This window comes from Ctenocephalides felis, unplaced genomic scaffold, assembly GCF_003426905.1.
Source record: "Ctenocephalides felis isolate EL2017-DRISC unplaced genomic scaffold, ASM342690v1 CF-g0.4_SCAFFOLD_01886, whole genome shotgun sequence".
In the NCBI taxonomy this organism is placed as follows: domain Eukaryota; kingdom Metazoa; phylum Arthropoda; class Insecta; order Siphonaptera; family Pulicidae; genus Ctenocephalides; species Ctenocephalides felis.
In genome coordinates this window covers 124,232,768-124,245,732 of record NW_020538040.1, presented here as the reverse complement: position 1 = coordinate 124,245,732, position 12,965 = coordinate 124,232,768, and the positions used below count along the sequence as shown (strand labels likewise).

At 29.3% G+C, this 12,965-nt stretch overlaps 1 protein-coding gene across 1 annotated transcript in view; it reads right to left on the bottom strand.

Moving 5' to 3' along the window:
- Window positions 1-12,965, bottom strand: part of LOC113377230 (S-adenosylmethionine decarboxylase proenzyme) — a 97,894-nt gene that overhangs the window by 17,311 nt on the left and 67,618 nt on the right. The window contains exon 3 of the mRNA XM_026617470.1: window positions 2,627-2,882. Within this exon, the coding sequence (XP_026473255.1) occupies window positions 2,627-2,882 (256 nt within the window). The remainder of the gene's footprint in view (window positions 1-2,626; window positions 2,883-12,965) is intronic.

The following is a 12,965-nucleotide window of genomic DNA, read 5'->3' as shown; positions in this document are numbered from 1 at the left end:
GTCCGCAAAATAGAGCATGTACGCGTTAATTTGAAACATAAATGGTTGGAAACGTGTTCAGACCAGTTCAGATTCTTATCGATATAAACTCCTAAGAATTTAGAAACTGTAGAAGAATCAAATAAATTATTATTAATCGTAAATGAAGAAACATTATTCACATGTGTTGGCGTACAAAAAGAATAATTTGTCGTTATTTTGATTTAAAAGTTATCGCTATAGTTTTGTACCATTATGTACAAATACTAACAAAAAAAATTCCTGAAAAAATGTTCTTAAATGTTCCTCAAGACGAGAAACGTAGAAAAAAATTGGTTTCAAGCAGTGCTCCGAGATGATCCTAAAACATGATCTTTTTTTTTTCTTGTGAAGATCACTTTGATGTATGCATTTCGTAATCATATTGTTATTAATTATTTTTTATGTAAGAGTTCAATGTAAATAACTATAATGATTATTAATTAATTAAGACTACTGAATGCTTAACTTCGTATAGATTTTAACAGTTCTGAAAATATATTTTTGGACCAAAATACTAGGTATTTCTTAATAAGAGATTGTGTATATTTACCATCATATTACAATTTTTACCATAAATTTTCATTGTCTTTAAAATTTGAATCTTTTTTTTCAAAAATCCGTGATCATAAATATATAAATATCAGCAACATTATTAGAAATTGCTTTTACAAATTCTGTATCACACATATTTGAAGGAAATTAACTTTAATAAATTATTTATAATAGAAAATTTACCACTTTTTTGTATAATATTAGGTTGTCAAATATCTTCCTTCCGCTTTTTTGCTCTTGGTTTATAATACAAAAAGGCGGAAGGGAGATATTTGACAACCTTATATTTCAAGTTCTGTATAATATAGCCATAAGCCTAGACGATATAATAATGGCCTCAAGCATAATTTTGACGCCACAAATGTGGTGGCCAATCGTGGCGCGTTTGCAGTCACATGATTTATTTACAATTTTAAGCGTCTACAATTAATTGAAAAAAATCCGTTTTTTTTATTTTACATATGAATAAAATTGATAATGCAGTTTCAAAACACATACAAATAAACAAGTTTATTTTTTTTCAAATTCCTATCGAAAATTAGTAATTTATTAGGATAGAGCCGGGCTTAAAGGTCGGCGGGTAAAAAGATCTACCATCATTATCTCAACAGCGAGCAAAATATAGAATTTTTTGATTATACTATTTTAAAGTAGAAATCCACCATCACCTTAATTCTTACGACGTCGCTATCGAGGGATAAACGGAAATGAATCAATTTTCCTACCAAAAGTATTTGTAGTTGGTAAAGTTAAACTTGTAGTTTTCTCTCTTCGTTATTAAGATTCATTAACAATTCACTCAATGCAAAATTTACTGGATTTTTTCGCTATCATAGACTATATTGATGTCTAATAAATTTAATACAAAACAAATCGGACATTAAAAATAATTAGACAATGATAAGATTCCAATATTTTGGAACCAAAGTGTCTGTATATAAACAATATTTTTGTTATATAGACAAAATGAATGAATGCGCATACGTGAACCTAATTAAATGATAATGACACATTAACGATAGTGATGCTTGATTGACAAAAATTTTTGAGGCAGATTGATAACAATGGAAATGTGAATAATTGATTGACTGTTAATAAAAGTGATAAAATTGTCAATAAAAAATACGTGCTCCTGTAAAGTTCAGCTTCAGTATATCCACGAATAAGTATAATAAGTAAATAGTTTTTACATTAATTTTTAGGTTAACTTTTTTGTATAATATTAGGTTGTCAAATATCTTCCTTCCGCTTTTTTGCTCTTGGTTTATAATACAAAAAGGCGGAAGGGAGATATTTGACAACCTTATATTTCAAGTTCTGTATAATATAGCCATAAGCCTAGACGATATAATAATGGCCTCAAGCATAATTTTGACGCCACAAATGTGGTGGCCAATCGTGGCGCGTTTGCAGTCACATGATTTATTTACAATTTTAAGCGTCTACAATTAATTGAAAAAAATCCGTTTTTTTTATTTTACATATGAATAAAATTGATAATGCAGTTTCAAAACACATACAAATAAACAAGTTTATTTTTTTTCAAATTCCTAATTGTCATAACACATAGGTTCGTGTTCTGACAAGAATGGCGGATTGCTTCCCAAGCACCTCGAATAGCATAATACAAAAACAGAGTCATTCGTCCCTGTCAATATAACAACATCATAGTCAATTAGAAAATATTTAAGACAATCGTTAATAATGATTCAGTCTAATAATCTATTTGAAAGCATTTAAGACAATTGTTATTAATCATTGATCAATCGTTACTGGTTATTGATTATTTTTATTTCTCAAACGTTTAATTGCGGTAGAGAAGATCCAGCAACTTATCTAAAGGCACGACGCCATGCACCATTAGTTTATAAACCATCACGAATGATGGTTTTAACTCTTTGCTATAAGGATCATAATTAAAACATTGCCTACACACTCGGTAACGACATGGCATGCGAGATAAAAACTACGGCAAATGGTATGATACGGATACCAAGAGTATTAGAACCATCTCGTTGGCTCAGAAAACACCTAAACATGACTCCTAACTCACCGTGCCGATGCAATATGCGACACCGTTATCAAAGAAGGTGTCGAGCAGCGCGACCTCCTGCTCGAAATGCTTGTGCGGCGAACACTGGAGCTCCGGCCGCTTAAAGTTCTTCCGCGAGTAGAATACGTCCTCGACGCACGTGTAGCCTGCGATTTGTTCCGCGAGTTCCAGCAGCGGCTCCAGGCACTGCAGCGGGGTTGTTGTGCCGCACGTTTTCAAAATCCACCGACGGCGGGACACAAACATGCTGCTCTCACTGAAAATAAGATTAAATAGATTTAATTAACCGTTCACATAATTCACAATTAAAATCACAATCATAAAATTTCTAAATAATATTATTGCAACTTAGCAATCGATTCTTTTGTGTTTATAAACATGTTCATAACACGTTCTGGGCTGTTTGAAAAAGCTGGAGTTTGCTTATTTTAACTTTGATGTAATTTCTATGTAAATCAATTTGTTACAGCACTTTTTAACTTCCCGTAGGGTAGGTTATAGTAATCGCAAAAAAATCGAAAATGAAAATTTTTGCATTTCTCGACGTTTCAAAGGTTTCTGAATATTTTGGCATACCTTAAAAAAAAATGGATGTATGTGTGTGTGTGTGTGTGCGTGTGTGTGTGTGTGTGTATGTATGTATGTATGTATGTTCAGATACAAATTTTCGTCGACGATTTTAGGAACACGGATTAACCGATTTGAATAATTCAAAAAAACATTCGATTTGTATTGATAAGGAGACGTGCTGATTAGTTTTTGGCGAAGGCAGGTCTAGCCGTTCCGAAGATACGGGGCAAAAAGTGCCGAAAACGGTAACTCGGTTAGTTTTTAAGAGAACGAAGCGTCCGATTTGAATAATTCAAAAAACATTTTTTTTGTATTGACTAAATGAAGAACTGTTCAAATTTTTGGAAAGGCAAATCCAACGACTTTGGAGATATGGAGGAAAAAGTAAAAACATGAGCCATTTTGCGGTCAAAAATGAACATTAGACATATGTACGAGGTGTGTTCAAAAAGTACCCGGAATTTTTAAATTTCGCGGGTCTGGAGTGTCTGATTGTCAAAATTTTTTTTTATTGTGTTGGTATACATGCCCCTAAAGTATGATGAAATTTTCAGCTATATTCACTGTTTACTTTGTCTGTGGTAGTCGCTAAGGTTCGACGTGTTTTTCTGAGCTCGGCGATTTTTACAATGGAAGAATTGAAAAGTCAAAGAATTTGTATTAAATTTTGCGTAAAAAATGAAATAAAGTGTAACAAAGTGTGTGAAATGTTACAAAAAGCCTATGGTGAGTCTGCTATGAAAAAAACAAGTGTTTACGAGTGGTATAAGCGTTTCCAAGATGGCCGCGAAGACGTTGAAGATGACGAACGCTCCGGTCGACCCAGCACGTCAACACACGATGAAAATGTGAAAGAAGTGGAAAAAATGGTTATGAATGATCGCCGAATCACAATTAGAGAAGTTGCTGATGAAGTTGGCATATCAATTCATTAACAATTCATGGCTGTTGCACCACGATAACGCACTTGCTCACTCGTCGTTGCTTGTTCGTAATTTTTTGGCCAAAAACAATACCGTAGTCATGCCCCAACCTCCATATTCACCAGATATGGCTCCGTGTGACTTTTTCCTATTCCCAAAGTTGAAGAGACCCATGAAAGGACGGCGGTTTTCCTCGATTGAAGAAAATCGCCGAGAGTGCTCAAGGACATATCAAAAAGTGAATATCAAGGGTGCTTCGAAAATTGGAAAAAACGCTGGCATAAGTGTATTATATCTGGGGGGGACTACTTTGAAGGGGACCACATTAATGTAGACGAATAAATAAATATTTTTTTGAAAAAACGAAAATTCCGGGTACTTTTTGAACAGACCTCGTACATCAAATTATCAGATATTTTATAGAGATTTTAACAATAAGTATAAATTTTGTTTATATTCCTATGGGTTCCGTACCAATGTCTACGCGTTACATGGCGACGCGGCGCTTACGCGCTTTATATTTCATCTTTATGCAGTTAAAGCAGTACGATTGCTTTAAAAAAAAGTTCAGAATTTCCAAAATATTTAAAAATAAATGATTTAAGATAGAATGATTTAATATGGTTCGAAATTGTATTAGTATCAAGTCATTGATCAACTTTTATTGATTATTATTATTGATTAATTTTAATTACTTGAATTTTGAATTGCGGTACGGGAAGTTCCAGCAATTTGCCTTAAGGCACGATGCCCTAATTGCCTTAAGACAGAATTCCACTTACAACTAGTTGGTTTATAAATATGTACATCATAGAGTTCTTTTTAATGCGTTCTGGACTGTTTGAAAAAGCTGGAACTTCCCTTATTTTAACTTCTATGTAATTTCTATGTAAATCAATTTGTTACAGCATTTTTTAAACTATGAATACAATATAACTCAATATTTACTTTAATTTTATCGAAAATTAGTAATTTTATTAGGGTAGAGCCGGGCTTAAAGGTCGGCGGGTGAAACGATCTACCATCACTATCTCAACAGCAAGCAAAATATAGAATTTTTTGATGATACTATTTTAGTAGAAATCCACCATCATCTTAATTCCTACGACGTCGCTATCAAGAGATAAACGAAAATGAATCAATTTTCCCACCAAAAGTATTTTTTCTAGTTGGTAGCTTTTTTTTGGTTTTGAGTTTTTTTTAGTTTATGATACCTGAATATAATTTTTAAGCTGTTTACTAGATTATACTTGTAGCTTTCTCTCTTCATTATTACCATTCATTAACAAATCACATACTATTCATTCAATGCAAAATTTACTGGAATTTTTCGCTATCATAGACTATATTGATGTCTAATAAATTTAATACAAAACAAATCACAGATTAAAAATAATTAGACAATGATAAGATTCCAATATTTTGGAACCAAAGTGTCTGTATATAAACAATATTTTTGTTATATAGACAAAATGAATAAATGCGCGTACGTGAACCTAATTAAATGATAATGACACGATAGTGAGTTTGATTGACATTTTTTTTGAGGCAGATTAATAACAATGGAAATGTGAATAATTGATTGACTGTTAATAAGCGCGATAAAATTATCAATAAAAAAATACGTGCTCCTGTAAAGTTCAGCTTCAGTATATGCACGAATGAATTTATAAATAGTTTTTATATTAATTTTTAGGTTTTGGAATTATATTCATTTAGAATGACTAAATTCTGCGTTTAATAATAGTCCAATTTGATTTTAACTCATATACTACACACCGATCAATTTGACTAGATACACAAATTGGACTTTGAAATCTCTTTGCTCCAATGGATTGGTAATTTCTTATCAATTACATTTATGAGCTAATTTCCTGTCAATGGGTCAATAAATGACAGATCTCGCCTTACGAATAGTTTTAGTTAACACGTGTTTGATAGCTGTCTAATGTTTATTTAACCTGCTAGAAATGCAAGTGTCGACAAATTGCCAAAAGTTGTCTATGAATAGAATGAGACTGCTCTATATCAGATTTTTGGAACGAGTTGAACGTTAATATTTGCAACGTGGTACTTGCAGCTGCATGGCTGCTTGATTTGCTAATTATTCAAGAAACGAGTATTTTCAGAAATAAATTAAATATTAAATAATTAATATATTATAATCAAATAATTATATAAATATATATATATATACACCTAAGTTTGTTTTTACACGGTCTTTTTGTACACGGTTTTGATATAACACGATTTGAAAATTGAATATTTTTAATTTTTTTACACGATTTTATTCCATTTAGCACGATTTGAAATTTTATGTACTTAAATTTTTTTGTCAAATTTAATTTTTGCGATGTATGTTCATATCACAAAAAAGTACTTATGAAAGAAAAAAGTCTGAAACCATCGATAGTATCGATAGTTTGCGAACACTAGCTTAAAGATTTAAGTGAATTCCCCTTTAGCGCGTACAAACAATTTTTACTGGTCAAAGCAAATGTGAATAGCACTAATTTAGGGGAATTATTATTAAAATAAACTTGAATTCTTGTTCTTGAAAATTCTTGTTTTTCACTAATTTTAATAGGTTTTAGAGAGTAGGACAAATCACCCATTTTTGTATAAGATCAATGTCTTTTTTACACGTTTTTTTACACGGCTTCTTCTGGAACCAATTTCCGTGTAAAAACAGACTTAGGTGTGTATATATATATATATATATATATATATATATATATATATATATATATGTATATGATAAAATTGTTCTTGGGCATCCATCCAGTAATTAAAAACAGTTTTATTCAAGAAAAATGTTTTTATTATGAAAACATACGTTTCGGGTCTTGATTTGGCCCATCTTCAGTGCATACAAATAAAATGAAAAAAAAGAAACACACAGAAATTGCACGAAAAAATTATGAAACACAAATTGATAAACGTCCAGTTAAATGACAAATTTTAAACAATTGTAAAATAAAATAAAAATAAACAATATATGTTTTATAAAAAAGCTTATTCCAAACGAGGCATGTTGTCAGTTTGGAGTTTGTGTAACAAGACATGTTATAATTGTAAAATTAAAATAAAAATAAATAATATATTTTTATAAATGAGCTTTTTTATAAAAAATATAGTATTTAATTTTATTTTAATTTCACAATTATTTAAAATTTGTCATGTAACTCGACGTTTATCAATTAGTGTTTCATAATATTTTCGTGCAATTTTCGTGTTTTTTTTTTCATTTTGTTTGTATGCGCTAAAGATGGGTCAAATCAAGACCCGAAACGTATATATATATATATATATATATATATATATATATATATATATGTACATGCATACACACTAGCGTTTGTCGGTTTCTAAAAATCGGATTTCGGACGGAAATAATCAAATTCGAAAGTCGGTTTTTAGTGGAAAAAATCGGATTTTACTGTAAAAAATGAAAAATAACAAATGCATAGTCGTCCTCCGTATTTTGAAATTATATTTTATTAAACGAAAATTAATTAGCTCAAAATAGAAAATACTCGTAGTTTTGCTTAATTGTATCTAAAACTGGCATTAATGAAACATATAATGTATATATTTTTTTAATTTTAAGTTTTTTATTTAAAAATGTATTATTTTCATTTATTTGAACTATTTTTTTTCACTATCATGTAAATATTTACATTATTATATCTGAAAATGATGCATAAATAACGAATAATTATTTTCATAGTTATTGAAACCAGTTCAACTATTATTTTTTTGTTCTTCTAATTAAAATTGAAACAAATTTTACTAACCATAAAATTGAACAGTATATAAATTCTATTAAAAACTACTTTAAATAACACTAAATTTTTTTGTTATTACAAAAAATTCAACCAAAAATGTATTTTTTATATAAAATTCGAAAACCGGTTAGAACTACCTCAATACTTTAAAAAAAATTATACTACTTTATTACGAAAATATAAATTCATCACATATTTCATGTAATAAACATTATTGTATAATTTTGGAACAACCTCCAAATTCATAATTACATGTCACTCAAAATTGCTAGAAAGCCATATTATGGTCAAATGTTATGAATCTTTTTTTCCATTAATGCACTCGATGTTTTAGGTTATTAAAATAAAGTCAATCATTTGTTATTCATTCATTCATTATGTAACAAGATACTAGTTTTTCAAATTGAATAGAATCGTTACTATTCTAGTTGTAATTTTCCTATGCTATTGTATGATCTATAAAATAAATATGTCTTATTTCAAATTAAAATAAACTCAATCATTTGTTCTTCATTGTGTAACAAGATACAAGTTTTTGAACAGAGAATCGTTACTATTTGAGTTGTAATTTTCCAATGCTATTATACGTCCTATTTCAACATAGATTAGAGTTAAGGTGATCAAATTATGATATTGTTATGTAAATGTTAAGATGTAAATTGTAATTATTTGAATTTGTGTGTGAAAATACTATTACGGAGACACTGCAAGGCTACAAAATTGAATTCCGCTATTTGGACCATTTTGGATGTTAGATTCATACTGGAGACCATTACTTTTCTAATAATAATAATGCTTATAAAAAATATATGATTATGAGCTTATAAAAAAGCTCAATTTTACAGTTAAAAAATAATTTCATCAAGAGTTTCAATCCTGACATTTCTTTTAAGTACTTAATCTTTCAACTCATTTAATTTTTTTATAAAAAAATAATTGAGAATATGCCACACTCCACAATTCTATGAATCATTTCTAACCTGATCGATAACTTTATTATCTTTTTTTACTAAATTTCTATTCAGACTACATTCATATATTACAAATGCTTTTTTTTGCCACAACATTTTATTTTTATTAAAGGCTATTTACCTCTAAAACTCTCGAATTTCGTTAAAAGTTTTTTTTTTTAACTTCCCGTACGGTAAGTTATTGTTATGGGCCAAAATCGAAATTGAAAATTTTTACATTTCTCGACGTTTTGAAGGTTTCTGAACATTTTGGCATAATCAAATGGTTCAAAAAACATTAGTTTCCTATCGATAGGGAGAACAGCTGATTAGTTTTTGGCAAAGGCAAATCCAGCCGTTTCGGGGATACGGAGCAAAGAGTGCAGTAAATAGAAATCGAGTTTTTGAGAGAACGGAGCATCCGATTTGAATGATCTAAAAAACATTCAATTAGTAATGATTGGGAGAAGTGGTTATCAGTTTTTCGCAAAGGCAGGCCTAACCATTTCAGAGATACAGAGCTAAATGTGCAAAAAATGGCAGCTTTTGAGAGAAATAAGCGTCCGATTTGAATGATTCAAAGAACTTTCTGCTTGTTTTAACAAAATAATTGATTTTGGAAAAAAATATTGTTTAAATTTTTTTTTTTCAATTTAAAAAAAAATTATTTTTTTTTTGTATATCGAAAATAATTCAGTTTTTAATCGTAATTTTGACTAAAGTTCTAATGTATTTTAAACAAATATGTTTAACTTAACAATTCAGTTTATATAAATCTTATGAATATTAGACAATGTTACAATATTTATAATAATCTATTTGAAAACATTCAATATTTCTCGAACATACCGTTACAATACGGGAAGTTCCAGCAATTTGCCTTAAGGCACGATGCCATACACCCAACTAGTTTTGATTAGATACACATTCAAAATAAATAGAATACATATATTTTAAATATATTAATACAATACATATTTGATAGAAATTCAATATGTAAAATAAATGTGAATGTTAATATAAATATAAATTTTGGATGGCCTGTCAGATAATGAATCTTTTTTCTTCATAATAACTATATGTAACAAAAATGTTCAAATTTTTAACCGAAATTGTAACAAGCGGGGGCTTGATCAGGCACAGCTAGTACGTAAATATATCAATTAATTTACTATTATATTCAAATTTTTCGAAGATCTGTGTCTAATACATCTTTACAGCCCAATTATGAGTAAACGAAATTGGCAAATAATGAATGACGAATTGATTTAAACGTTTCCGATGTTTGTGTTTAGATTAACCTTTCGTGTTATCAAAAATAAACATAGTAGTGTGTATTTAACAAGACAATGAGTGAGTAAACGATAAGGGATTTTATCAATCCATTTAAGAGAGCAATATGCAAGATCTTCTAGCCGAAATTCTATTTCTGGAAGAGACTGTATGATTATCAGTTGGCGGTCAAGAGGATCAGTACTGTTGCGTTATCGGTCATGTCATAGGTCATACGAAAAATTTACTCACGGCACTTACTATCTCGAGATCGCCTTATAAGTGGTTGCTGGGCGGGCGGAAAAATAGTTGTTCAATCTATGCAACTATGGAATTTGGACCCATCAACTTGGATCGTGGCAGAATACCAAAATTACCAATTGTTTTTGGAAAACCGAATTATAGGAAATTGCAATATTAGAGTTTCGAACGAACGAATACGAAGATTTAAAGACATACATTTGAATGTTTGGATATGAATATGGACCGCGCCAGAATTTGTGAGATTGTTTCGAAAGAACGCGTTATAAAAAACAATAATTTTGCTGTTACGCAAAGATTATATTATATTAAACAATTCAAAGAATTCGAAATACGATTTTATTTTAAATGTCACATGTTTGAAGATATCATATTTTCGAAAGCAGTTGAAATTTTACAATATAAAACGTTTGAAAATCGTAATATTTATAGCTTTCGGCTATAAACATAAATAAACCTTCAGAAAAAAAACTCGTATTACGAAAATTATTTGGAAATTTGCTTACTTTTAATTTCTTTCGATATACTAAATTACTTATAATAAAGGTGATATGTAAACTAGTGGGGTGTATGGCATCAGTGCCTTAAGGCAAATTGCTGGAACTTCCAGTACCGTAACGAAATGATCGAGGAATATTAAATGTTTTAAAATAGATTACTATAAATATTCTAACATTGTCTATTTATATTTATAAGAATTATATAAACTAAATTGGAAAGTTGAAATTATTTCCTTAAAGTATATTAGAACAGAATTAAAATAAAAATCTGAATTATTTTCGATATACAAAAAAATTTTTTTTGAATAAAAAAATTTAAAAAAATAGTTTGAAGCAAAAAATCAATTATTTTGTTGAAACAAGCAGAAAGTTTCTGGAATCATTCAAATCGGACGCTTAGTTATCTCAAAAACTGCCATTTTTTGCACCCCTTCTTCCCGTTATTACGAATTGAATGTTTTTCAAATCATTCAAATCGGACGTTCCAATCTCTCAAAAACTCGATTTCTATTTTCTGCACTCTTTGCTCCGTATCTCCTAATCGGCTGGACCTGCCTTTGCCAAAACCTAATCAGCACATCTCTCTATCAATAGGAATCGAATGTTTTTTGAACCATTCAAATCGGTTGATCTGTGCGCCCGCAAACGTGGACGAAAAATTGTATCCATACATACATACACTCACACACACACACATTTTCTGAGGTATGCCAAAATGTTTCAGAAACCTTCAAAACGTCGAGAAATGTAAAAATTTTCAATTTCGATTTTCGGCCCATTACAATAACTTACACTACGGGAAGTTAATAAAATACTGTTACATTTCAATAAGATGAATGAAGATATTTGAATTCCAAATAATGCAAATAAAATCTCCTAATTACAAATAATTTACAAAAAAAAACAAGCTCAGATTTGAAATATGCATAATGTAGTAAAAAATGAAATATTTTATTGACAGTAATGTATCTCTTACGCAAATTAAGAATATTATATTTGCACAAGTTATTTTCTTTTTAATGTAAAGTTACGAAATGAATTTAAATAGATGCATGATATGATTATGAACTAACTGATATTTATTGATCAATGCTAAACTTTCAATGGTATTTTTTCATTGACTAATATTTTTGATCTATGAATGAACAATAGTTTTAAAATAAAATAAATTACGATTACACAATTGACAATATCTATTATTGTCTATTACTAAACATCCATTGAAGGATCATATCACATATTATGCTGCGAAAGAAGCTGATGTTTGAAAAATGCGAAGACCGGTTATTTGAGCAGCATGTGTGTAACACGCGGATGACATGTCATAATGAAGTTGTTATCTAAACGGTCAAGGAATGCTTTTTATAATACTGATAAAAATAATGTTATATATCAATAAAAATCACACATCGAATCTACAATAAACGTATATAAACATGAATTACCAGATTAAAATGAAAAGCTAAAAATGTAAAGAATCAATATTCAATGTAAATAAGAAGCTGCGACAAGAACGATATTCAATCTGTCTGAAAAATTATAAAAATAATGTCCAAAGTAATTGGATATAAAATTATGTCACTCTTCAAGTTATAAGGACTGTATAACTATAGTTTTTTTTTCCAAAATCCGAGCAACTCGAAAAATTCACTCTTTGATGCCCTTTTTATCAGTTTTTAATATGATGAGTAACAAATCCATTGAACGAAAAATAAATATTAATATATTTAATATCAATACACTTAATAAATTATAAGAATATTAAATTTGCAATATCTATTATGCTTCCATTATTATAAAGAATGATCAAAATTTTATTCACTTCCCGTAGGGCAAGTTATAGTAATCGCAAAAAAATCGAAAATGAAAATTTTTATATATCTTTACGTTTCAAAACCTTCTGAACATTTTGGCATACCTTATTATTAGAAAAAATGGATGTATGTGTGTGTGTATGTATGTGTGTGCGGATGCAAATTTTCGTCGACGATTTCGGGAACGCGGATGAAGCAATTTGAATAATTCAAAAAACATTTGATTCGTATTGATAAGGAAACGTGCTGATTAGTTTTTTT